The 27,965-nt window shown below is 43.3% G+C and overlaps 1 protein-coding gene across 2 annotated transcripts; it reads left to right on the forward strand.

Annotated features, from left to right (window-relative positions):
• The first annotated feature begins 71 nt into the window (after positions 1-71).
• Positions 72-27,877, forward strand: reps2 (RALBP1 associated Eps domain containing 2). Of its 2 annotated transcripts, XM_069680072.1 has the most exons (19): positions 72-416; positions 8,643-8,766; positions 9,252-9,427; positions 11,442-11,550; positions 12,032-12,138; positions 12,230-12,371; positions 12,463-12,526; positions 13,850-14,018; positions 14,134-14,187; positions 14,428-14,506; positions 15,835-15,912; positions 16,426-16,474; positions 16,578-16,714; positions 17,001-17,062; positions 17,319-17,408; positions 21,573-21,659; positions 21,747-21,880; positions 23,582-23,687; positions 26,784-27,877. In XM_069680072.1, exons 1-19 carry the CDS (start codon positions 237-239, stop codon positions 26,850-26,852), a joined length of 2,016 nt encoding a protein of 671 aa, XP_069536173.1. In that variant the 5' UTR covers positions 72-236; the 3' UTR covers positions 26,853-27,877. The 2 variants fall into 2 exon arrangements, with proteins under 2 accessions (XP_069536173.1, XP_069536174.1); XM_069680073.1 differs by lacking the exon at positions 14,134-14,187.
• Positions 27,878-27,965: the final 88 nt, after the last annotated feature.

Consider the following 27,965-nt stretch of genomic DNA (forward strand, 5'->3'; position numbering starts at 1 on the left):
CTGTGCTCTACCGCCCCCTGCAGGCCGCGGCCGGCGCTGCTACAATCAGACATAATAGGCAGTAGGAGTGGATGATCCTGAGCCGAGCAGTCCTCTCAAGGAGCCCTCGTGCCGGAGGTGATACCGCCCTCCTGCTGCCAAACCTCCGCTTCCGACCTGAAACCGGAGCCGCTGTCCGGAGCAGGATGCATCGATCTGTGGGGTTGTAGTGCGGGTTCCTCCTCCATGCGCCAGGAATGGATCAGGAATCCGGTGTGGCGTCCGCAGGGAGTTTCATCTCCCTGAACGAGCACGAGCAGAGGTATTACTCAGGTCTCCACAGCCTGTGCCAAGCTGACACCTCAGGAAAACTGTCGTCCAGCAAAGTGGCGGAGCTGTTCAAGGCGTCTCAGCTGCCTCCCGAAGCCCTGCATAAAGTGAGTGTGCCTGCACCGCACATCTGCGCCTGCTTGCTCATCACATGTTATCAGGAGTGTGTGTGTGAGACAGTGTTTGTGTGTGTGTGGGGCAGAGAGCTGCGGCTGCTGATCACCAGACCTCAGTGATCTGCAGGAGCAGGTCCACATGATCAGGTGGGGGTCTACAGTGTGTGATAATGAGCCGTGATGTTTGCTGTGTGAATTATCTTCCTGCTGGTGTGTGCATGTGTGTCAGAGCTGTTACACACTCCTCCCTCCATTTACCCCTCTACCCCTACACTTACTGCATTAGCTGTTAACGTGTCTACATGTCCCTCGCTGCATTTTCAGCCCTGTGTTTTGCTTTGTTGGTCAGGTTCAGGATGAAGCTTTTAGTTTATAGTTAAATTACAAACTGAAGATTCAGGTGTAGCTGTGATGGGTGTAAGAATGTATAGATGAGTATTGTGATAGTATTTTGTGCTACTGTATTGATTCTCAGATGCTGCCACATTTAGATTTTGGTACTACTTTACTTAAAGTTGGAGGCAGCCATTGTTTTCTATCTCTGTACAGCATGAAGACCAACAGCAGACTTGTACAACTTGCTTTAGCCATCACAGAGCCCAAGCAGTAAGATACACCTTTGCTCAGGTCAATACACTCCCAACTGTGCGAGGTATAACTGGTAGTTAATGGTGGCTAATGTTGGCAAACGTATTACTTTATAAAGGACTTTAATGAGACACCACTAACCCCTGAATTATTCTGTAACTGTCATTTATGGCAACTGTCCAGCTAGCCACATTATATGTGTGCAATAGCATCCTGGTTATTAAGTGTCGTGGTTGTATACTGTGAATGCAGATGTCATATCCTGGATATGTAAAATGTAAGCGAGCCCCTCGTCCAGGTTTCTGATTATTCTTTGTTGGAACAGAAACATTTGAGATGGTGAGAAATCAAAACACAGCAGCACATATATGATGTGACTGGATCAACAATTTAAGTTTCACACTGATTCACTGACCACAAAATTAAGACAAAAAATATGATATTTGTAAAGAAACAGACTTAATCTCCCTGCTTGCTGTGGGAAGAAGACCTAATAGTCTTTATCAAACTCGTCGAGTGATTGGCTAATGCTCGAGGTTCCACGAGCAAACACAAGAATCAGGAAAACATCCTTTACCTTTAGTGCTGCACACACCTGGAACACTTTACATTAAACTTAAAGCAGTTGTTTTGATTACAAACTACTCTGAGCACGAGTGTAACTGTTTTTAACTCTGCTGCTTTATTTTTGTCTTACTTATAATTATTAATTCTTTGTTGTTTTTGTGTTTGCGTTTATTATGTTTTAATTGTACCCTCGATGTCTTTTATAAATGACGGCATGCCCTCAATGCTTTCTCGAGATTAAGTGAAGGTTGAATGAATGAATGACACCTTGAAGCTGTAAGGATCGTGTATACAGCAGGGATTTAACCATTCACTCAACTCACGATTCGATTCAAATCACGATACAGAGTTCACGATACGATTTTCTTAAGATACGATCTCGTGGCCCTCCGCTGGCAGGGTGCTGGGGAGCGCTGGGATGGAGCACTTGTGCAGTGAGAGAAAAAACGCTGCTGTTTTGTTTCTATGACAACAATAAGTTTAACATACTACAGTGCTAACAACAAGCTTACAACGCGCAGGGCGATAAAAGCACAACACTTACCTGCAGCGTTTAGTGTCCAGCCGATCTGCTCCCACAAATGGGCTTTTCGGTCTCTGTTGTGATTCTGTTTGTTTGTCATATGTACAGCTCCGGGTCACATGGCCAAAGCAAGTTGCTCCTCAGTGTTTGCTGGTAACCAGGGTGACAAGTGGCGCCCCATCTGATTGGTTGCCTGAAAAAAGAGGCGGTGACGACTGAACGAAAGTTCAGATATTTTCAACTCGAAGCCTACTCAACCTCAGAATCTTCACCTGCTGCCTCCATGTTTGTACGGCCCTACTCAGCTACTGACACAAGAGACGTAATGACGTCGAACAAGAGAAGCCCAAAGCAGATGGCGCCCTCTGCTGTTTACAAAGGAGTATGGCCATTCGTCTCTTCAGTATCTTCTTGTATCGTTACATCCCTAGTATACAGGGTATGATTAGGTTTCTCATGTTCCATGTGAACTTCAGGGGCCGGTTTCACAAAGATACATTCTGATTGACTTAGATATAACAGACTTCACGTAGACGTTTAAATTCATCCGTTTCACAAAGCAGTTTAGTTCTTGACCATCTTAAGCAGGACTATGGTGCATTGAATTCTGGGAAAAGTAAGACTTATTCTAAACAAAAAAAACGAGTAACCGCTTCAAACCGCTCAAGTCTGTTTACCCCAGCAGAAAATGTTTGTCTGTTGGAGGAATTCAACAGTTTTAAAGAAATTTTACTTTGAACATTCAGCCGAGAGCGTTACAACAACAACAACAGCAACAACAACAACAACAACAACAACCTGATATGTAAACATTTTCAGCAACAGTAAACAGTGTTAATCCGACCGTTGAAAGGACCATCAAAGACGGTCTAAATTTGGTCAGCAGGTGTCACTGACTGTTACCATGGTAACATGGTCTTAGAGCTGAGTTAGCTGGGTAACGTGTCTATTTTTTTAAACTTAAAATGAGTCATTATTTTTGTGAAATGGTCTAACTTGCACTAAACTAATCTTTGGGCAAAGACTAAGTCTGGCCTAACACTATAGACCAGTCCAAAACGTCTTTGTGAAACCGGCACCAGACTGAGGCGATAAAGGAGACTAATGAGCATTTAAACACAGTCAGAGAGTCACTTCAAGCCTGCTTTACTTTCTGTAAAACTTACACAGTTGGTGTGAAACTTACACGAGTTTGCACCCACTTTTTACTTACTTTAAATGTCTCGTTATGTGAAGTCTTGAAGTTAAATTCAAATGAGGGCAAAAAACACGTCTAAGGGAACCAATGGCCGCCTATAGAAGAAGGAATGATTCTATACTGTACGTGATTTCTAGTTAAAGAGCTAAAACTTGCTCAATCACTGGCATTGTCCTTTTAATTTTGCAGCCACTATTTGACCTGAACTGATACATTATAAACCTTAAATACAGACTACAGAGTCTAATAGAAACCACTTGTATAATATTTATTTCGAGAGATAACACCATTAAGAACAGTAAAAACATTAGCAGCTGTAGTGCTAAACAGTTTTTATCGCCTCTACATCTGAGTCAGAGTCCGGTTTTGCTGACCCATCACAGACATAAACATATTTTTCCAGCTCAGATGAGCACAGCAGGTTGCTGCCGCTCACAGTCCCGCGGGGTCACCTCCCGGCGGCCGCAGCCTATTGTGTGTCTGCGTGGGTGTCAGGAAGTTTGGCATTTAGCTCGGCTTCCTTCCTGTCCGGCCTGGATCGCCTCCACCACACGGGGTGATTGACACACAGCGTTGTGAGCCGTGTTTGGCCCTGCCGCGGGAAGTCTGCAGGATCACTCTTGGACTCAGTGATGACTTCTGGGTCATTGTGTCAAACAGTGTCACAGAATCCTAAACGGTTTATTTCCTTTGGTAGATGTGATGACATAGAAGTTGTGTTATGAGTTTTCCTGTAAGTACTCTTAGCTTGTTCTCAAAACAAGGGGAACTTTCCACCGGGCAGGGTACGTACAGGGGTGTTTTGTTGAGTCATGATGCACCCAGATTTACAGAGGAAGGATCTTTACGTGTAACGTGTGTTTACAGCTGATAAGTAGTAAAAGCATGACTCCTCTTCCTGCTGAGCCGACTCTGCTGTTTGTTGCTCTTTCAAAGAAAGGCCAGGCCTCCCACACTGTGCAATGAAATCAGTTGTTAAGCTGATTAAATTGACTTATAGCTCAGCTAAATTTCACCATACAGTTTGTCATGTGAACAAAATAACAGCAGTGTGAAGTGGAAGGTTTGTTTAGATGGAACCTGCTGCCTAAATATAGTCTTAAATTACCCGCTGACGTCTCTGCTGCTCGAGTTATCAGGTTGAAGGTGAGCTCTCTGGTATGTTCTGGGTTTAGTCACATGTTGAGTTACATCATTTGTTGACAGACGTTGCTTGTGGTAGAACCTGTCTGGTTGACTCAGGTGTGGCTTTGTTAAAGGGTAAAACTTCCCGGAACTCGGCTCTCTTGGTGTCACATACAAACTTTGATCCAGGTTTATTTTAACATTGTTTAAGCCTTTGCCTCCACAACAGCTGTTGGATGGAAATGAAATGTGGAACAGATATTCGTGGTGATTCCCTGGTTGTTCTTTTGCCGCCAGCAGATCAAAGTCTCCACTTATAATTTAAAATTAATTTGCCATATATATTGGCAAAAATTATTGGTACATACAATTCTAGTTTCCTGACCCTGGAGCTAGATTAATCCGTGAGCTCATGTTTATTAAAGATGGCTGCCGCTGCTGTGGAAGATTCTGTATCAGCTATCATGCAGTACACGTCAGAGTATTAACTCTAAAGAAGTTAATGTTATGTACAAATGTTTAGTGTATCATGTCATGCCAAACATCTGTGTATTATGTTCAACTAGAAGTCAAATTAACGGCCTGTGTCACTAACAGCGTTTTGCGCAGCGCCCCCAACCTCAATTTCAGAGCGCTTCTCACCGGTGCTTACTGTTGCCAGGTTACGAAAGTTGTCTGGAGACACTTCCACTTCCCTTGTGTCTGTTACGTCTTTTGTAAATCGCTCTGTACGCTTAATATTTGCTTTTATTCACAGAAATGTTACAATGTAAAGGAGTCGTGTCCTGGCATAGCAGCAGCTCTACACCTGGAAATGGTAGCCTCGAAAAACGAAAGGATTAGCTTCTCCACCGCCATTGTTGTCGATAGTCCCACCCCTTCTTGGTTTTGATTGGTTGGTGTGGGAGAAGTGACATTGACGTAATAGTAGTAACTTTTGGCTTCTGACTTCTTGATTCAAATTTGAGTATAAATAAAGTCTACCATCGATTCATCATTGTTCTCCTAAAACATTGTTAGTGTCACAACGGACAGTTTAAGAAAGATGGTTCAAAATCTTTGTGGAACCAGAGATACTTCAGAGATACAGAGATATCTTTTTATTTCACACAATCATCTTCCTTTTTAAAACCTGGCAACTACATTACCCACAATGCAACTCTACTGCCAACAGTTTGGTAGGGCTCCCAGCTTATGTAGCCTCCAGCTGCTCGCTCCAGAAGCATGCTGCAGAGAGAAACAGAGTGAACTCACTTCTGTCTAACTGCACCAACCACATTTTTCTCATTTTTGGCGCTGACTCAAATGACATCACTGGAGGCAGTTATCAGATTTTGCACAGCTAACTGTTGAGCCACAAAGACAGTTTACTTTTTTCAATTGTACAAAAGTACTACAAGGCTTGTAAATAGGCTTTGGTGTGTAAATATTCTGGTGTGTCTGATGCTTTAGTCCTGACTAAATTCTTACTAACCTCAGGATTTTCCCATCAGCCCCAGCTGTTGTATGTGTTTAGTGCTATTTGGGAAATGCTAGCATGCTAACCGCTAGATGCAGAACATGGTACACATTATACCTGCAATACAGAATACATTTTTGTCCTAGTTTAATTTGGTAAACAGGAACACCTGCTGCAAATTCAAAAATATATCTGTTGCTCATATGCGTCTCATATAATCAGAATATCAACATGACTAATATGCAAAATTGGTTTGCTCACTCACATTGTCAACAGGGCGTATGATTTATTAACATCCGGAAAGACACACCAGTGATGACATTTTGCACGCTGACATGGTTCTGGCAGTTTTCCATCCTCTTGAAATAACTTTCCCCCCTCAGGCCACAGATCTGACGGCCAGCCTGGTTCCTCGAGGCCTTCCTGAATTAATCTCATCATTAATCTGTCTTTGCTGACCTCAGGCGCTCTCACAGCACTGCAGACCTGACCTCCGCTGTGCGCTCAGACTCTCTCTGGCCTGTAGTTGTTTTGGATGTCATCTCACTGTGAAAGCTGTTGAATGAATACAATGCAGGTCAAGCAGAAATTATGTCTCATAAGGCGATATGACATACATGCCCTCCACCCGCCCCTCGACCTCATTAGACAATAGGTATTAACAGTCCTGTTAGTCATATTTCAAATACACATATCAGAAAATGTTCTCTAACTCCTCTGGGACTGAAAAACAACTGCACTTTTGGATTTTATGTGTTAATAGAAAAAACATTTTAGCTTTAAGCGCTGTTAATCCATGTTGCCACAAGAGACTAAGCCTTCTCTTTTGGATGCTTTGTCGTCCGTCAGTCACCTCTAGACAGTCCACTAGACCTCCTGGTGTCATTATTATGTGTTTTTATTTTCTTTAACAACATGTGCTGTCCACGCATTAAGTTGACTGTCAAATTAGATCAAAAACATGGATGATAAAGTGTTAAGTCCAGGAAAAGTGCAGTTCAGAGTGTCTGGAACAGTTTGAGGGTAATTGAGCACCAGTGTTTCAAAGCCACCGCCCTAGGGCCACCAAGGGTTTAACAACCCAGGGTGTCATTTTGGCAACTGTGGTTAATTTGGGGAAATTGCCTTTTTGACTTTCTTAACAAGAAAAGGATTACAAGATAGTTACCTCTCACATGTGCTTAGTAACTATCTGCAGCAAGCAGCCGGTTAGCTAAGACCATTAAACTTCGATCCATTTACACTTTGCTTTCTATGCTGAATAACTTAGATGTTATGTGTTAATTTGTGAGCTTTATATTGTCTGGTTATTGGATTTCCGTTACCTTTAGACAGGCAGGCTAACTAGCTTCGTTCCAATTGTAACTAGTCTTTATGCCAAGGTAAGCTAACAGGCAGCTGGCAGTCTGTTAGTTTACATAAACATAGGAATATATTTTTAATGTTTGTTCTTTGGTTTTCATCTTAAATCAAGTTTGTTTAATTCATTTGAAAACCAACAACACATTGTGGTTTCTACAGGGGGCGATGCGCTTTACGATCAGGCAGAGCCAGGCTAGCCTTTTCCAGTCCTGTGCTAATTGAAGCTAACTGCTGGCATTTAGCTGGCGGTTAACTAACTCTATTGTAATATAGACTAAACCTTTTATTCTAAGTTCTAAAGTTAACTTTTTATATGTAGTTTTTAATCCACTCAAAAACAAGGTGTTGTTAAGATCAAGCTGTGGTGTTACAGTGAGCTTTAGTGTTGCTGGTAGGTAGGTGACTTTTTTGTAACCTTCAGGCCTAGCTGTTAGCCTTAGACTTTGTGCTAAGGTTAGCTAACAGGCTGCTGGCATTTTGCTAGCTTACACATGTAACTATCCCTTAAATGTGAGTTTGTGAAATAACTTTTTATATTTAGTTTGTTTGATCCATTCAAATTCAAGGTGTTGAACCAACCTGTTATATTGTTATGGAGTGGCTAACAGCTTAAGCGGTGCTAGCAGCTGGATTTTGCTACCTTCTGAGAGCGCCAAGCTAGCTATTTCCCCAGGTCTTTAGTCTTTATACTAAGCTACGCAAAAACATCTCTTGGCAGTAGCTTAATATTTACAAACATGACAGCAAACTATTTAGCTAACACTTATACTTTACAACATGTCAAACTCCTTAATGCAGTTTTGAACAATCATCGGGCAAAGTGTAAACCTCTAGTTTATCGAATATGTCAATTGATATTCTCCTTACATGCACATTGTTTAGTGAGTGGTTTCAAGGAGAAAGGGTGGCTCCTATGACAGAGAGAAATTATTTAGGCTACTTTTCTGTATTGTGGGCTATATAGCTATATAGACATGATTTAACTCTGTTAAAAATAGTCAATAGTCAAGAACCTTGTTTTGTTTTTCAGAAATATTTGGGTGATTTTTTTCCTTGATAATAAATTATCCTACTCTTCTTTGCTCCCCCACAGCACTCATTGTACCTCTAATCAGGAGAGCACTGGATAAACAGATCCCACTGTGCTGCTTATCCCTTACATACGGTTTCTTCTAGCTTTGTTTTGTTAGCAGAGGCTGTAATTCTGTGCTACACATTATCTTGACCACAGTGTAAAATAATCTCATGCTTAAGCTTCCTCTGGTCCTGGCCGGATTAGGTTCTTTGGAAAGAAGGAAACACTGCAGGCTGTTGAAAATATGGGATTTATTAATATATAGTTAAACTTGTCCATAGTTCTACTGAAAATCATTCTGTCCTTTCTGTGTTGGTCAGGTGACCGAGCTGTGTGGAGCAAAGCGTCTCGGCTACTTCGGCACACCTCAGTTCTACGTGGCCCTGAAGCTGCTGGCGGCCGCCCAGTCAGGTCTGCCCATCCACCTGGAGAGCGTAACGGCCAGTAAGTCTGCCGCTCGGGGAGGAGGCGTCTTATGAGAGCAAAAGGGGATCAGGGGATTATCTCGGCATGGCAGGCTTTGGTCTAATCTGGATGAAAGGGGAGTCGCGTGGAAAGGGCTAAGTGGGTTTGCCCTTATTACAAGAACACACCATCAGTCACACCCCAACAAAAGAAAATAAAGTGTTTTCTGCAGAGCACATGACGGATTATTAGAAAGAGTTCAGAGTTTCATATTCACTGCGGTGTGTTTCAGCAGAAGCTAACCTCGCCAGAATAAGACACGTGAAGACACTGATCCTGATTACTTCTCACAGTCTAATTCTAGAGGTATCAAAGGTCATATAACAGGAAGCTAGACATGGTTAAAACTGCTGTTCTTTTTATACATTAAATACTTTAGTTTTGGCTGATTTCCAAATTAGATAAGTAAAAGAAAGAGCTGCACTGAATGAGCATGTAGAATAAGTGTCGTATGTCTCTTTCAGATCTACCTCTGCCCAGGTTCGCTGGGCTGAAGAACGAACCAGAGATGAGATACTCGACCGTTCCTCCGAGCATAGATGGTCAGGGGGCTCCATGTGGGACAGCACCTGGTACCGTCTCCTGGACTCCAGCAGAGAGGAGCACCTTCAGACACCTGGAGGCCAACGTGGAGAAGAAGGTAAGATGTGGGGGTGAAATTTCTGATACGTCAACTTCTAGCTCTCCTGCTCAATATTTTTATAGTTAATGTTGAGTTTGAGGAGAGTTTAGAATAAGCCATGCATCACTGTTAAGATGTCTTACACCACAAGAGCCCGAAAGCAAACCCTGCTTTATTTTCTATTTTACTTTAATTGGGACCAAAATGAACATCATGCTGTGTTGAAGAATACTCTAAAGTAGAGAATGAGACCGTAAACTCATGAAGAAAATGTTGACCGAGGTATTTATCAAGTGAGAAGTAGGCCTGTTTTCTCATTCATGCTCATGCTAGCTGATTTCTTTTGCAACCAGTGGAGGCACCCCCTGCTGGCCATCACAAGAATGCAGGTTAAAGGCACTTCCACTCCAAATGTTCCTTAAATCAACTCTCTCTTCATGTCATGGCCGCCCAGTCCAGATGTGAACCCCATTAAAAACCTCCTGAATGTGATCAAGAGGAGGATGGAGGGTCACAAGCCATCGAACAAAGCCGAGCTGCACCAAGAGCGGCCTAACGCCACCCAACAGAATGTTTTTGCAGTGGTGTCTTAATTTTTTCCAGAGCTATATATTTTCTATTGAAAAGAGTTAATCAAGAAAAGTGCACTGAGCAAAGAAAGCTACGATCATCAGAGCAGAAGAGCCATGTTTGAGAGCGATCAGAGGGTCCACCTTTAAGGTACCAAAGACCATCCGCGAACACAAACCTGCCAGAAGCATGATGTGTCTGAAAGCTGGTTAAGAGCAGGCCGAGACTGCAAAGACTGAAACTGCTCCTAGACCAGCAATCTCGGATCCCATCGGCTGTAGTCTGAGGACGATATAGCCTCTGGGCACACTGTGAGCATGCCGGGCGTGTAGCCAGCGGTTAGCGATAAACCACTTCCTTTTCCGCGTGCTGAATTGTTTACAGAAAAAGAACCTGTTTTTCACGTGATTGACTTTGATTAACGGGTCCTGGCTTTGCCGTAATTTCAACATCATGATGCAGATGAGTAACAAGTCAACGTGAAGCTTTGTCAGGTCTGTCCTCAAGAGGAGAAGAAAACTACTTTTAAATGAGACGTTTGTTGAGCGGAGGTCGAATCGATCATGATGCATTCGAGGAAGTCGGGGAAACCTGAACGCTAAATGACTTTCGTGACACCACGTCAGGGAATTCATCTCAAGTTGAATTTTAGCTCTAGAACAGATTGTTAGCTGTTAGCTGCAGATGTCTGTTTATAGAGATTAATAAGAAGCGGGGTGTCATTACGTTCCGCCTGCTTTTGCTCTCCACACGGACTGACAATTTGATTGATTAAAAATCTTCCAATAAAATTCCCTGTTTGTGCTTCCTTGGACAGTGTTGTCCTGTTTCTCCTGAAGTGGAAAGAGTGACACAAACTTGTTTGTGGAAGATATCTGCCTCATTTGATAAACTCAGATCTCACAAGCTTCATATTAGTTTCAGAGGATGACAGAGGGACGCATTAGGAAGGAAACTTTTGATTAAGCAGGAGGAATGAAGCAAGCAAAACATTTCAGCAGTCAAATGGGAACGTGACTAGTTTGAAGACGGACATGAACCCTGGTAGCCTTGTTGTTAACGGTCCAACCAGGAACCACGATTCATCTCTGGTGCCAGTTTGCTCGTGGACTTTTATTACATGGCATTCCCCTCTCTTATTTCCTGTTAGATTTTCTTTGTTCTCTCTGTAATTAATGTCCAAGAATTCCCGGGAAACATTATCTCAGGACTGTTACAGGAACATCACAGTGACTTTAGGTGAGGCCAGACCTCAGAGCAGGTTTTGGCTCGACTTGAAACCAGCTGTTCAGAACATAAATGTGCCGCTGATGCCGATGTGCATAACGCAGTCACACTGTCATGTTAGTTGGAGAGTTTCCAGCAGCCTGTCAGGTGTGTTCTCCGAGTGAGCATCGCAGCGTACGACGAGAGGCTGCTTCTTGTTCTGTGTGTGAAACAACAAACACTCTGTCCCCTGTAGGAGCCCTGGTCCCCTCCACGATCACCGAGCAGTTCACCACCTCGCTCTCCTCTGGCCTACCACAGCTACCCGTACGCCAAGCAGAGGAATGGGGCTGACGCACACATCGGTAAGACGATTTACAGTCTTATAACGGCAATAAACTCCGTGAATATATCTCATGGGTTTGTTTTAAAGTTTTACTGCTCAGGCCAGAGGACAAGATAAGAAGAAGAATGTTCTTTTTAGCGCCCTGAATGAACCGTATTTCAGCCTTTTTTGCACATTTTCAGCACATTCTGCTTGACTTTAGTCCCTTTGATGAAGCCATGATCTTGTTAATTGCTGCTGCAGACAACTAAAAGTACACGTCTTGCCTCGGTTATAAATCATAAAAGAGCTGACATGAGAAAGACGAGGTTTTCCTGCTTCTCTGACACCTGTTCGCTCCTGAGAAATGTGAAGCATGACTTCCTTCTTGTAGCTTTCCTCTCTCCTCGCCCTTTGATCTGTAAATCTCTCATTCTCTCAGATCACATTTTTGAGGGGTGTAATCAGTTGAAAATCAGTGCATGTTAGTCTCATGTTTCTCCTCTCTCCCGATCCCTCAGCGTACGAAAGCAAACATTCCCCCCGGGCGATCGCTCAGCTCGAGCAGCACTCCTCGCCCGGTAACTACGGGACCAAAGTCGCTGTGGAGCACCCGGCTATGGCTCGGGTAAAGACAGATGAATTACCTCTTACTGATCATTAAATGAGTTATTTATTATTTATATTAACTGTATTATGATTGGTGTGTATCTTCCCAGGCCTCCTCGTCAGAGAGGCTGGACCAGCAGGGTGTTGTGGACTACTCTGACGATGACCCCTGGAGGATCACAGAGGAACAGCTGGAGTATTACACCAATCAGTTCAAGAGCCTGCAGCCCGACCTGGGGGCTCTTATTCTAGGTTTGACCCCCCCTCCTGCCTCTGCACATGTCTATAAATCTTTAAAAAAATCATCATCAAATAATTTCACCACTTTTTGACTCTCTTCTAGGAACCATTGCAAAGAACTTCTTCACAAAGTCCAAGCTGCCAATACCAGAGCTCTCCCACATCTGGTACGTGCTGACTCACAGTGCGGCCTGTCCTTGTTCTGATCCGAGGGTCAGGGAGGTTTTTATCTGCCAAACACCTCCGCAGGATCCCTGAGTCACACAGAGGCCTCGTATTTAAAGGGCACACCTTCACTTTCATCTCATCCTCAAAACAAAAAGGTTCCAACACAAGTAGATGTTGGGTTGTTTTATCAATCATTGCAACAGAGAGGGTCACCGGATAAACTCTGTAATTATAATGTAATAATAATAGAACATTATTGATATATCACTTTTTAAACCAATAGTTTACAAAGTGCTTTGACACACAAAGCGAAACAACATGGCCGACACACCGAGACAACAGCTGTGTCCCAATCCAGGGGCTGCATCCTTCCACGTATTTGAAGGCTGATTGCGTCACAGCGGCGCGTTGAAGCCTGTCCCATTTCAAAGGCTCCTTCAAATGCGTCCTCCTTTTCCCGGGACATAAAGGATCCATCGGGTGCATCCGCCGTGGCCCAACGCATCACGTATTCATTGCACGCCAATTCAAACGAGATGGCGGACTCTTAAACGGCCGAGGAATAAAGTTTAAATGTAGAAGTTTTGTTTCAAATCAATCGAACAGGTGCGACACAAATGTTAAAAATAAAGAAACTTTAAATCTTTAAAATAATAGGTTACGTGATGTTAGTTATGCTCGCTAGCTGCCTGTTGCTAGGTGTCAGGAGCGGTGTTTGGTGACGCAGGGGTAAGGGCGGGAACAGCTGGTGACCCAAACAGGAAATGCTCCGTAGCCCAGGCCGTCTCATCTCAGTTCGACCTTAACATCAGCAAAATTACTTCGTAGAAAGCATCCTCCGAAAGATGCAGCCCCTGCATTGAGACACAGACAATCAATCGGTGCTGTCAATAAGAAACTGAGCCGTGAGGACAAAACGTTAAAAAACACATCAGTTATTTAATTGCTCGTTATTTTGTTTAAGGTTTCAGCAACAATGTCTAATGTAGGGAAGCAGAATAAAGACAAGATACAAACTCTGTTCAATTTTTTCTTTCCTCGTTGGCAGATTAGCTGAACGTTTGTTAATAAAGAATGAGTAATATTTGATGGGTTTAAAGTGAGCTCTCTGTCAGGGAGTTTCCTGTTCTTATGAGTACCAATGAGCACCATGAGTTTCCAAATAACAAATTTAAAATGAGCAGAAAGTGTTTCTAATTTATGACCACAATAAGAAATAAAACATTTCCAAAGCAGCTTCTTATTTTGAATCATTAAGATTACAGTTTACAGTTACAGATGTACTTGCTCCACTCTAGTTTAAACTTTTAACTGTTTTTCAGGGAGCTGAGTGACGTGGACCGAGACGGCGCGCTCACGTTCTCCGAGTTCTGCACGGCCTTTCACCTGATTGTGGCTCGTAAGAACGGTTACCCTCTGCCAGAGAGCCTCCCTCCGAGCCTGCGTCCAGGGTTCCTGCAGCAGGAAGAGGACATCCCGGATACACCTGAGGTGAGAGACACAGCCATGCGTCTGTTATCTGAAACATTCATGAACGAATCTGTCTTTGTTTGAGTGGATCAGGTTACTCTTCACATTAAAGTCTTTAAACTGTGATTCTTTGCAGAGTGCAGATCCTCTTATTGTCTTTGAGGACGCTGATTTGAGGCCAAATCAGATGGTAAAGCAGATCCTCGGTTCTCTAATGCATGTTGTAAAAACAGTTAACGTTCAGTCCCTCCTTTGTGCCTGCAGGGGGCACTGACGAGCTGAACATGAGCAGCATGCTGAGCTTAGAGCATGAGCTTCTACAATCCACCACACACGCCACATTCCTTCAGTCCTTACAGGCAGTGAGGTTGTGTTGTTCTTAATGATGAAGCAGATTATTACTTCACTTTGTTTGTTTGTTTGTTTTCAGGATCACAGAGTTATAGAACGGCTGCAGCCGAGCGTCGCCACAACAACACAAGAGTTAAAAGACGAAGCATTTACACAAGGTGACATGTTTTACTCACTTTGAGACTGACAACTACAATCATAAAAAAAGCATAATATTCTACAGTCAGACAGAACACACATGCATGTCCTCTGAAGGAAAATATTTGTTCGTATGTCATCGAATGAATGAGTCGATTACAAATCTGTTTTTCCTGTTTATGTTTTACATTTACACAAAACAGAAAATGACTTCTATTTTAATATTTCTTTATCAATCACATCACCTTAGAACAAAACAAAAAAGGAGTGAGAATTAGCAGAAGAAATACAAATATTCAGGATTCTATTTGACTTCTGCGCCCAAAGAAATAAAGATAACACTTCACTTAGTTTTCATTCGATACCAATAAATTAAAACATTTTCAATATAAGAAACAGATGTAGGACAGAGGCACAAGAACGAGTTCAGCTAACATCAGATACACATACACAGGCACGGTCGATGGCACTGATGTGCTGTCAGTACTCCTAAAGGTCCAGAAATTAAATGTACTAAGTAACTAAACATTCCCTAATCAGCCTCCTTTTCCTGTAGGTAACAATCCCACTTTCCCCAGTATCTTCCCCCCGTCTCTCTGGAGACGGAGGGCGTAGGTCGGTGTAGGTTGGCGTAGGTCGGCGTAGGTAGTTCACTGTGCACATAAAGAGGTTTATACTGTGAGGGTTTCTCTGAAGCATTTGGTGATGGATGTTTTACTTGCAACCGTAAGAATCACTTTTACATGAAGCTTCGGGAATAATTCAAAGATACTAAGAGAGAAATGACGCATCGATACCAACGAAGATACTTTTTTATTATTGATTGCTGCTTATGTTCCGGAGGGAAGACCCTGAATGCATCATCCAAAGTCTAAATTTGAACGCTTCTGATTTGATTTTGTTTTTAACACATGAACATATTTTTAATTTTGTAGTTTCTCCACTTTTAAATACTTTTATATACGGTCTGAATATTTTATTATCTGACACTTTGATGCTTTGGCAAAGTTTTTCCTGAAACTTTTAAGCCAATAAAGAAACAAATGAAACTAATTATACGTTTAGCAGTGGAGAATCAAAGCGCACGTGCACTAAGATGTGTTCAAGACTAAGTTTATAAGCACGGACAGTTCTGCCCTTTGACCTACAAACATGCACAGTGTCGTTTTGAAAGGAGAAAATGCTTCTTTTTATATATTGAACACGAGACTCAAAGATTACATGTAGGCTATATAGTGTTTATATTTCAATCCATCAATCACCCTTATCCATGAAATGCTTAATGAGGGATCCATTCTGTGCGTTCCTGTTCTCCCAGTTCAGTTTGTCTTTATTCCTGTGTCTTCAGATGTCGGTGTGAAGAGAGGTGTGACAGCATCTCTGCAGAGACGGACTCTACAGCTCGGTGCTTTTCCTGAGAGGCCAGGTGACACAGACGTGCCTTTAAACGTGGGAACATTACAGTGAAACCTCCTGTTCCTGCACACGTCCTGTACCACAGATACACCTCTAACACCAGTACTCTCGTTGTCGGGGGGTTCACAGTTTTCACTTTTGTCATATTTAGTTCCAAGTTAAGTGAATTGTAGCGTCAAAAAACAGACGTCCCCCTCTTTCTCTCTGCATGTTTACAGTTATGTTACGGCTCTTGTTCCTACTCGTGCCTATAAATCCGTTTCTGTCGCCTGTGAATTCAAAAATGCTGCGTTTAGAGATCCCACAGAAACACAAAAATAGCGACAATGAGGCAAAATTGTTTCAGTCTACAAGACAAACAGCAATCTGTAAAATGGCATCATGCGAAGTGTTGATTGAGCTGCTTTACACTCATGAAATGACAGTTTGTGGTTCCACTGGGAAGTAGCTGCTTCCCATTTAACTCAAACAAGACCAGAAGAGTTACATGACTCCTGTTCATTTTACGTATCCTTCCCCGCAGAGCCGCCTCACGACCTGGACACACAGATGAGGACGAAAACTAGACCCAGGTGACGATCACAGCTTTAAAATACAAAACTCGATTAAAAATAATCTGAGTTTGCTCATTGATTATTCTTTTTGTTTTTGTCACCTGTGTGACCTCACCTGCAGGTCGTACTCCAGCACTTCCATTGAAGATGCCATGAAGAAAGCAGAGGAGCCTCCCACGCCTCCTCCTCGACCCCAGAAGACCCACTCCAGAGCCTCCTCGCTGGACCTCAACAAGCTCTTCCAGCAGGGCGCTCCAGGTAACTCGCATGCCCTGATTCTTCACAGCACACAGGCTCAGAGTGTGAACTGCCTGCAGCGATGGTGCAGTTATGAGGTTTTGTTTATGATAGTTCTCCTTTCAGGGGAGAACAAAAGGGGAAACAGAGATAGGGGGGGGGTTTATTCTTCAGTATGAAAGGTGAGAGGCTCACAGGAGAGCAAGTCAGAATCCAGTTATGAAAATATGGGTCTTTTATGTGCTGCTTTTAAGATGAAATGTGACTCCTGAGAGTAAAACAGGTCTGTGATTTGTTTGGATTTTAGGGGTAAAAAGTGGATGGTTGCCTCCTCCTCCAGCTCTGCCTCCCAGACCAACAACTTCACAGGTGAGCCGGGTTTGATTACAGAAGCAGCCAATGCTCATGTGCTTTTATATCAACTCAACAAAGCCTGTGTTGTTCCATTTTACAGAAACGTCCTAATGTAAACAGTTTGGAAACAAGAACTTTTCGTGGACGTACTTTGAAGAACTTGTTGTTTAAGAATAGGGCCTTTAAGATAGGAGGCATCTATATTAAAGCGCCATGACTGCAACTGCACAGTTACCCATAAATGAATCAGCTTGTATCTCTTCTCTTTCAGGTTCCTCATTTTATCACCGTCTCAGAGAAAACTCCTCAGAAGAAAGTGCAGCAGCCAAACTTTGCAGACTTCAGTCACTTCAGAGAAGAGGTGAGCGTGAAGTCTGATTTCCTGCTTTGATCCGTCTTAGTTTGAAAATGTTGGAACACAAACTGTCTCAGCCGAAGGGGAAGATACTCAAAATACCAGCCCAGATTATCAGCGTTTTCCGCCTTCCCTCTTTAGATGGCGCGCCGTAAATTTATCACTGAGGTCGTGTTTGTCAAATACACACGTCTCTATTTCAAGACCGGCCTGAACTCAAAGGCTGTGACAGCGGCGTACATCAAGATGGAAGCGAGCGAATACATCAAGGTTTTATTTACGGCTGAAGTGGCACGTCCCTCATTTAGTCTCAACCTTTTCCACCTCACTCTCTTGTCCTTCATTTGTCTTCACTGACACATTTTATTATTACATTTGTTGAGCAGCTTAAATGAGCCCTTTTTACACTGCCAGTTCACGTTACGTTTTGTCTTCTTGTAGAACGCACGGAGGCGGGATGGTGGGGCGAGGTCGATCCGCCTCTGAGCCGGCATCAGAGGTAGTAACAGAGACAAAACGTTGTCTGTAGCCTTTTTTACACTGCGGCTCCGCCTCAGCGCGTAACGAAGCTCCATCCTCATGCCACCTTTGTCATTCTACTTTGTTTCGCCTGTTGCTACCTCCGATGCCAGCTCAGAGGTGGAACGACCTCGCCCCACCATCCCGCCTCTGTGCATTCTACATAGAAGATGGAACGTAACAGAGGCGTAATAATCCTTCGTTACGGCGCTGAGGCGGAGCCGCAGTGTAAAAAAGGCTCTTGAGAAAACCTCTCTGTTTCATGTAGGCCTAATGTCTTGTTTTTAGGGTCATGTAGTCGATTTTCAGTACACAAATATGTCCCCTGTCCTGCCACAGCTCCACTCTCATTCAGTGGGAAGTAGTGCGAAACGCATATCCTCATATGAACCAATTAAAGTGCAATTTACATTCATGATTCTGTTAGTCACTGTTTCTACAGCAGTATAGTTTATTTTTACAAATAATCCATATTTAATAAAGCCATTATCACTTATAACTCGAACGCACAACAAATAAATATTCTGACGCTGAATGAAACAGACGCTTCTAACTGCGCTGCATCTGTGAGTCGATGTACAGAGAAATATGAAAAGCACCATTTTCAAACCTCTAAGTTAAACAGACTCCTTCTCTGTGTTTATTCACCATCCTTCTAAAGACGGCCTGCAGGGTTTCTGTCTTCATGTCACCCACCTCTCTGACTCCTATATGACAAATCAGATTTACTTAAAAAGGTCAGAGGTCACTGCAGCTCCTAATTTTATCCAAACAGACCGACTCAATCCTTCCTCTCTTATCTCAGAGGTCTCTTAAGTCCTTCCTCCATTAAGAGTTGAACTTGTTTTAATAACTCGGGGTTTATATTTGTTGAACTCGTGCAGCGTCGCCCTTCTGTGTCTGCTCAGGATGTTTAACTTTGTCTTCATTAAAACCTGGAGGATCCCAAAGGTGTCTGCAGCCTGTGTGTGTATGTTTCACTTACTAGTACAAACTGAAACTCACACCAGTCCAGCGCCCGCAGAGAGACACGAGTGAACTACAGTCCACGTTAAAAATAGCTTCCCTGACATAAAACATGTCAGTGAACTGAAGCTCAGGGGGGAATATTTGATACCAGATTTTCCAGGGAACCTTCGGGAGCAGTTCAGTCGGTCGTTACGGTGACTGGAAAACTTACTTTCACATCTGCAGGCTCAAACACTTTGTGTTCATTTCTAAGGGAAAAGAAGGAACTTGCAGGCGTATTAAGTTTTAAAAAAATGACTTGCATTTTATTTAACAAACTTTAAACAAACTTTCACTGAACGACCCTTCACTTTAATTCTTGTTGACTTTATTCCACTTTGCTTCAATAACTGAACTTTGCTTCTCTTATAGTTCCTGTGCATTATTTATCTTCCCGTTACATTTTTAGTCTTTACACACTTTCTTTGTTTCACTTAAAGTCTCTTTCATTACTTTTACTTACTTAACTGTACTTAAATTTTCCTTTAACTTTTTCACATCTTTGTCTTCAGTTCACTTAAAGCTTCTGTGAAGAACTTTGGGTGTGTGTTGATTTTAGCGCCCCCTGTGGACAAAGCTGTACGTCTAAACTGCAGCGTGCAGTTAATCACACTACGTTTATCTGGTATTTCCTGTTTTTTTTAATCTTGAAGATTTCAGTTTTGTTCTCTGGGGCGCCCCCTGATGGCGATATACAGCAATTGCAGGAGGACACTTCCCAATTCCTCCACGGTTGGCTCCGGTTGTAACTCTTGATTTTCCTAGCTGACGGTCGCTTTCCTTTTCAGACTGTTTGCTTCATCTGAGCGTCGAGTTTGTTTCTTTCTCTTTGGATTTTCACTTCTTGTTGAAGTTGTATCTGTAGTCCTCCATCTTTTCTGTGTTTGTTCAGCCATAGTAGATTACTGTTTACTCGCAACACTTGCAGAGAGCGGAAAAGCAGCCGCTTAGCTCCGCCTACCCTCTCTGGCAGACCAACCACTGCTGGCTGATGGAAAACGCGTCACTAACTGGGCGCCGCTTGTGATCTTTTTTCCACGAATGTCGCCACAGACACCCAGTCTGTAATACTGCAAAGACAAAGGCTTTCATCAGCGGGCCACAGGCTCAGTCACCATTGTGTTACCTCATTCAGAGATAGATAGAGACTTAACAGACATTTATCTACATGAAAATCTTCGAGATTATCACTTTAATGATTTGACACTTTGTATAAATAACCCGACTGCAGCCCACGAGTCTGTTTGTATTTTCTTTATAAAGAAACGAGTCGCTCCTCCTGAACTCTACTCTTTCATGCGGCTGTCAGAGTCTCTGAACCAAGAGTGATAGAAGTCGAAGAGGAGTTTGTTTTGTGAAAAGAAAGATTGTTTATGTGGACATAAAAACACACTGCATTTATCTGGTGTATAATTTCCTGTATTTTTTTATATAGCAATAAATATTGCATATTTTTCCCAGTATAGATTAGAGTGCTGTGAGTGGTCAGACAAGAAAGGTTCCCTTTATGAGCAGTCCATTTATTATTAACTTCACTTCCCTTACCTTCGCTTTGTTCACCTAACTTCACTTCACTATAAATTCCCAAAGCACAACCTTTTCCAGAGCAGAACCTGAGCAGACAGTCAGGAGGAGCCACGTCTTTGTCTCTTATTTCTTCAAAGCACAGCAGAGCGAAAACACCAATCTGTCAGTCCAGCTCCCATCAACACTCACCGAGGCCCAGCATCTCGTCCAGAGAGACGGGAGACCGTGAATATATTCAGACAGAGAGTCAGACTGGGTAACGGTCTCCTCTCCTGCTCCTCTCCGCGTCACCACATCGAGCTTTAGTGTGTTTTTAACTTTAAGAACTTAAACGACGGCGGTTACAAAGATCCAGTCCTCAAAGGGTCGACACGACAGTGACAGTAACTCTTCATCCCTCACATTGCTGAAGTGAAGCAGCCGTGACCTGTTGCTGCTGCTGCGGCCACACATGCTGCTGATGGAGCTCCTGTGGTTTATTACCGCTGTAGCAGCCACTGCATTACTTTAAATGTTTCCATGCTGCGGTCGTGTTTCCCATCCAGCGGTGCTGCGACTCTCAGGCTCATTAATTTGCGTCTGCGTGCATGTCGGCTGCATTTCTCTGGAGTTTTAGGCTCCTTCGGTTGAATCTCCAGCAGCAGCATTAGCCTGTTTAAGCCATCAGTGCCACCGCAATGGAGCCCATAAATGAGCGGATCAAATTCGCTTAATGCAACGTTAACAGGCAGAAAATGAAGGAAAAGTTTCAGCCTGGTCAGAAATGTCCTGCTACGAGCTAAATTAAGAATCTGACCTTCATGTGTCAGCCCTGTCTTCACTCTGTTGCACTTTTAACCCCTGCTGAATGAAAGCAGGTGGTGATGCTTATACATTGAGTATAAAAGAGAGTAACGGCTGAAATGCAGCGAGGAGATGCAATAAAAGCATGTAAATCAATCATGGCCGCTCCAGAGCACGCAGCAAGCAGCGGCAGGAGAGCAGTAGATCCTGATCCCTGCAGGGAAGGATGTGATTTATCCTCGATCAGGGCAGACACATTTCATCCTGCATCTAAAGCAGCTCTTTATTTCATCTCTTCATATCAGCTTGTCTCTGTATGTGTCCGTGTTGCAGGAGGAGAGCGGTGTGAAGCCTCCGGATCAGGGTCCGCGCTCCGCATTTGGTCGAAGTAACGAAGACTTGACGAGTGCTTCCAAACAGGTTTGACAGCAGTTCCAGTTTTATTCAGTGTCTCTCTTTGTTGCGTCAAGGCGGCTTGTTATTATTATTTCTCATCCTTTCCTTCAGGACATGATCGCAGCCTCGCACAGTCAGGCCCCACAGAAGCCGGTCCGCAGGAAATTCCACCCAGAGAGCCAGAACCTGGAGACCGGACCTCCGTCTAACATGCCGTTTCCTCCCTCCAACAAACCTGCTCAGAAGTGAGTTTAATATTTGACTCTTTAATCCTGAAATACAGCCGTTTATTTTCATACGAGCTTACCTCAATTCATGAGTGAAGATACAGTAAATGTAATCGGAGTTGGATTTTTCTCTCCTTAGTTCCATGACTCCCTTAAGCCTTTATTACTCGTTGTTTTAGATTTACCGACTGCAAGCATTGGCCTCCACAGGAAGCTGTTTCCTCTCTCTGTGTGCCACCTGCCCAGTATCAGACAGCAGACAGTCAAAGTTAGCAAACTATAAAGTGTACCTCGCGAAAGAGTTAGCATAAAAAGAGCAAAGCAGAGCTAAAAGGAGAGTGAACTTTGGACTTAAATAAACGTGTACGTGTGAGCAGTACGGGATGCAAACATGTTGAACACCATGTCCACTTTTCTAAAGTCATGTGTTGTATCGCCCCCAGCTGGCTAAAAACACCAGTTAATGCACATTTAGGCAACGATCAGTCAGAGAACATTTTGCATGGTGCAAAACAGGAAACCCAGTGATTGAGAAAAAACACTTAGGGCCTAATTCACTAAAGGATTAACCTGTGCCCCCCTCTCCCTGCTCACCATCGATCTGTGGATGGAGTTGAGCTCCGTCAGTGTGCAGCTAAATGAATGCCTGACAGCGCAGCACGGCGCAGCAGAGAGCGGAGGTGCAGACAGCTCCTCGTCACAATCAGCCGCAAAACAAGAGCAAACTGCACCGAGCTGCGAAACTTTCTGGGCGTGTTTGTGCTCGAATATCATCAGTGCAGTTTGCTTTGTGAGTCGGACCTTGAGACGGAGCAGATTGAGAGGGCAAATGATGCACAATTTATGGAGCGGCCGCAATTCAGTCTTGGTGAATTTCCCCCTTAATGTGCATGAGTTTATTTAAGCATATGAACAGTTGGACACATGCACCATGCATCCACACCAATTGATCTGTAAGTTGAAGCCCAGCTCGCCGTCAGCTACCCGAAGATCAGTTGGTGCCAGTTTGGTGGCTACTGAGGAGTTAGCTCACATGAAGGCTGAGGAAGGACGAACGAGTGAGGAACTTGTGGTTGATGATTTGAAATATATAAACCCTTCTGCTACTTGGAGTTAATTTAAATGAAGTTTGGTCTTGTTGCTGAGAAGTTTCCTTCAGGTGTTCAGCCGAGATGAGAGACGCTCTGGGAACATAAACAGCACACAAACAAAAACTGCCTACAGATAAAAACATTAGAAAGACGCCTCTCACTGCAAACAGCCTCTGTCTGATCAGGGCCTTCTTCTTAAAGGTTCATACTATAAGGTGATGAAACGTTTCCAATAAGAGGAATTTAACAGACACTTCGGCACACCTTAATGTCTGTTAACACGCAGTAATGACTGCAGCACATGTGCTGCTGTCTCCTCACTGAGCCGACAGCTCGTTCAAACTGTCTGTCAGTGCAGAATGCATCAATAACGGCAGCGACTGCCAGCAGTGTCGGGTTGATTGATGTAAAACCTCAGTGCTCTTTCTGAGCAGCATCATTTCATTGTTTTACTCAATCATCTGATAAAATGCATCAAATAAATGGAGATAGTTCAGTGTACATGTATTCATATATTCCCTTAGATCGTGCTCAGAACACAGACAGGTCTATGATATTTTTTGTCCATCAGTTAAACGTGATAATTTATAATGAGCTTGATATTAAAGTTGAAACGTTTCTCTGTCAGGCTGCTGTCCAAACAGAAGAGGGAGATCCAGATGGCGATTCGTAAAAACAAGGAGACCAACGCCGTGTTGACACGCCTCAATAGTGAACTGCAACAGCAACTCAAGGTCAGCCCAGCTCCTCTTTCCTTCACATGTAAATGCAGCCACAGCAGAGTGATAACCCTCACCCTGAAGGAGTGATCGGGTGTGGACCGGCCACAGTGACTGTCTGACACTCCCTGCCCTCCCCCTCCTCTGGGACAAAACCAGCTTCTTAAAGACGCACAGAAATGCAGCGTCTTTGAAGTAAAGAGTGCAGCTTTAAATCACTCCGATCAGTAAAAGCACGAGGACTTTCAAAAACGACTTTTTCATCTGAAACATGAGAGCAAAATTGTGTTTATTTTAACACAATGTGAAAAGTTTTAATCGGTTGTCTAAAGTTGAATTCTTCAACAACAAATGTTCCTGCTGCTCCAACTTGGTGAAAAGCTCCCGGCTCATCTGTCTGCCCCCCCCCCACCCCCCCACCCCCCACCTCACCCATCACTCATAGCTGAACTAATGGCTCAGACTGAGCTGTTTGCGTTGGGGATCTGCCCGTGGCACACGCACTCACATTTGGAACACATGCTGCATGCCGGTCATTCTCCACGCAAACGATCCAGGAGCGAAACCTTCACGCTCACATGCACAGCTTTTACAGCTTTAATGCACCAGAGACTGCTGGGTAAAATATCAAACGGCACACGTCAGTATTCTGCTCATTCTTAAAAACGATTCAGAGTCCAAATCAGTGCTTTGATTTCAGGTTTAAGGCATTCTTCTTCACAGCTGATTCTGCTAATTCTGCAAGTTCCTCAAAGCATGTGTGGAATTCTGCAGAGAAAGGAATATGCGTCTTTATATAGACTCCGGCCTTGTCAAAATACCAAACAGTCCATTGGCATCCACAACTGTCCTCTTTAAAATAGAGCCTCAGCTGGTCAGGCGTCCAACTACAACAGGGCGTGTGAGCAGAGAGGAGGCTGCGTGGATCCCAGACTTTTTCCCTGAAGCTGAACTGCTCAACAGCTCGTATTTCATTCTGCAGCTCTGTTTAGAAAAATGACAAACAAATGAGCCGGATTCTTTTCTTCATTCTTTTAATCAAACTTATTTACTCATAAGAAGGAGGTTTTCTGCAGGAGCAAGGGAAGAAAAACTCCTAAACACTTTTAATCATGGACAGCACGCTCGGCCTACGCCCTCCTGATGCTGAAATGTGATGGTTTCATGTAGAATACTTATTAGTGTAATAAGCAGACTGCCATGAATTCTGCCTGAGTCATCAGATGAGTGACTTTATGACCTTGTTTTGTACAGTAGTTCACATACTGTTGTCAAGAAGTGTTTAAAGATTGAAGAACATCCCTTCCAAGGGCTTATTTTTATATGCCCTTTATTGTAATGTTGCACATCTACTTGCTGCTGTAACACTGAACAATACACATTGTGTACTACACTTAAATATTTGGAGGTGTGAGGAACATCAGGGGACGCTTTAGATGATTCATCTTGTCATAGATCACACCTGGGAAAAAAAGAAATAATGAAACAGAGTTTATCCAGACAATAAACTTGAGTCTTCTGCGACTCAAACATGGCTGACTCCTCACGCTGCAACATTGTAGCTGTGTCGCAATCCAGGGGCTGCGGCCTTTGAAGGACGCGGTCTACGGAGGATGATCCGTTTGTACCCTGTGTAGACGTTCAGGCCGAACTGAAACGAGACGGTCTGATCTACGGAGGATTTGCTGTTTGTGTCAGCAGCTGTTCCCACCCTTACCCTTGCGTCACCCAACGCCGATCCAGTCGCCTAGCAACAAGTAGCTAGCGGGCTAACTAGCTAGCATAACTAACATCATATTACTTAACCTGTATGTTACCTGTATGTATAACATGGGACCATGAGCTCCCATTGTACGAAAGTGAGGCCAAAACAGCCCCCGTGATAGGCGCTGCCATCTTGCGATGGTGATGTCATTTGGAGCCAGAGACTGCCCAGTAGAGATCGGCGAGTGAAGCAGCCTTAGCCACTTCCGCTAACCCAAACACACACTTAACTTAGTGAAAAAACAGCAAAGATCTTGCTCGCCGAATAGCTTCTCTGTGTTCGTCTGAGGTTAACGTTCACAGGTATGGAAACTTCAATGACTGTAGTGATTGTTTTAGTTTTGTTCGCTGTGACGCAATCGGCCTTCAAATACGCCCTTAAAAGGACGCAGCCCCTGGATTGGGATGCAGCTTGTGTTAATTCAACACAACTTTTGCTCACAGTGGTGTACTTAAAACAAGGGCTGGCAATTTGGCAACTAAGTTAATCAGTTAATGTGTGTTGCCTTTGAAGGATTGCCATAAATTCGTCCATACATTTTATTGGGACTGAATGAACAAATTAGATAATTTACCTGCCTGTTCAAATACCAACCTGCCAACCTGTGTGCACTCTGTCCATGTGGGAGGAGTCTTACACAAGCTACGCTAGCATGCTAGTTGCACAAAAACAGCAGAGAAAGGCAGCCAGCTACAGTTAGAGATGACACTGCCGGCTGCACTCCTCTCCCCAATGCTTTTGTGGGTTCATTCTGCAACATTAGTGAGGAGGTCAAAGTTCATGTGTCTTTAGTTAGATACTTTTAAAATCTAACTCTGGCTGGTTTTACAAAGTTCCTACCCCAGCTTAAAGCCAGCAGCACAGCTGCCACACAAACCACTTGAAAGCCATGTTGTAAGCGCGATGCTTCACAATCGTCCTCTGAGCCTACACTCCCCGCGGGGGTGAAGTCGGCATGCTCGCTCCCCTCTCCCTGCTGTGCAGATCTTTGGTCTTTCTTGTAGGGAGTGACGAGGTCAGAGACTAGACGACAAATGTTCATATTCTGCATTCTCACAATAATCCACTCCATGTGAGCTGGCTAATTAGATTGACCTCCTGACCTTTCCTCTAATGCCCCCTCAGGACAATTTTTAGCTCCATTTTTGGTTAATCTTTCTCTATCTTTGTTTGCTGTTCATTCTGTCTAACAGTTTCATATCTGAGGATGTAATGAACATTAGGGGCCTCTTAGATCCGTCTTGTTATAGATCATCATTACCATGGCCAGTTAAGCAAACACTGCCTGAGGTGTGTCTCATGTTCGCAGTGATTAAAGGTCATGTTTCTTTGTTTTGTGGCTGCAGGTGGTTCACCAGGAGAGGGTCACCTTAGAGTCCCAGCTGGATCTGCTGCGGCCTGTGGCCTCCACGTGACTGAGCCTGAAGTCTGGGTAGAGTCGTGTTACCTGTGGGTCACGTGAAAACATCAGCGTCTCTGTGAATGTTTGATTTAAGATCCAGAAAGTTGTTGTCTTTTGTAATGAAGCAGAAATGCACTCACCACGCTCTCCAGTCCCACATCCAGATGTTCCTCTTAATTGTCTGATGTTTTGCAGGATTAAACCATGATGTATTTTTAATCCTTGTATGAAATGCACATGTAAAATATTCTGTTATTCATTGTGACTTTCTAACTTATTTTTCTCTTTGATTCACTGTTAGTTTCTCCCATGAATCTGTCTTTGCTTACAGTTCATCTAACAGTTTGTGCTCATATTCCCATGACTCTCCTCCTGTTTATGTTCTGTGTCAGTGATGGAAACCGAAGAACTCCGTTTTTGTCGGCGTGTGTGTACAGAACATTTCATGAGAACCCATGTGTGGTCCAAAGCAAGTTACGGTGCTACAGCTGAGTTTCTGAATCTGGTTATGTTTTGCACTTAAAGTCTTAAAATGCACGTTTGCAAGGTTGAATTTAATTTCTTAGAGAGAGTTATGAGTTCGGTTTAATTTAGATTCAGATTTCCAGCCTTCTCACAAGATTTGATCGTCTGCTGTCAGACACAGAAGAATGTTGACACTGGATTTGTATAAAATGTGGACATTTTACTTGAACGTTTGCTCCATTTTAATCCTCTTATTTCTCTGCACTGCATCCAAATGTCTTAATTTACTGAAGTTAAAGGTTGGAAAAAAGGTTTTCAAGAGAAGAAGTGAGCACAAACTTCCTGTGGGTTTGATTTCATCGGGTCAAAGAAAAGCTGGTGTTGCTACTGAAGTTTTTGTTCCCACATATACTGATTGTTCTCGATGGTAAATGAAGTGTTTGAAATACATGATGGCATGTTTGAGACTGCATGTATGTGAGCATTGGATTGTAAACTGACCTTAAAACATGCACAACTGAGCTCTGGGCTGAAGACAAAAATCAAAGTAATCAATAAAGTTGTCTATTTTTATTGCTTGTGTTTTTTTTCTTACACCTTTTCATCCGAGAGAAGAAGAAAAGGAGAAAGTTTCCTTTTTATTAAAAGGTTTTTTTCAAAG

The sequence above is a fragment of the Semicossyphus pulcher genome, unplaced genomic scaffold, assembly GCF_022749685.1.
Source record: "Semicossyphus pulcher isolate SPU_LCO1_2020_fin unplaced genomic scaffold, fSemPul1.0.p SCAF_4, whole genome shotgun sequence".
Lineage (NCBI taxonomy): Eukaryota > Metazoa > Chordata > Actinopteri > Labriformes > Labridae > Semicossyphus > Semicossyphus pulcher.

What these genes read in the sequence shown, in the direction of transcription:
- reps2 (XM_069680072.1), top strand. Translation starts at nt 237, where the DNA reads ATGGATCAGGAATCCGGTGTGGCGTCCGCAGGGAGTTTCATCTCCCTG. An exon ending in AGGCCAACGTGGAGAAGAAG is followed by an intron (nt 9,428 to 11,441) that starts GTAAGATGTGGG and finishes TGTCCCCTGTAG; the next exon opens with GAGCCCTGGTCCCCTCCACG. An exon ending in AGCACCCGGCTATGGCTCGG is followed by an intron (nt 12,139 to 12,229) that starts GTAAAGACAGAT and finishes GTATCTTCCCAG; the next exon opens with GCCTCCTCGTCAGAGAGGCT.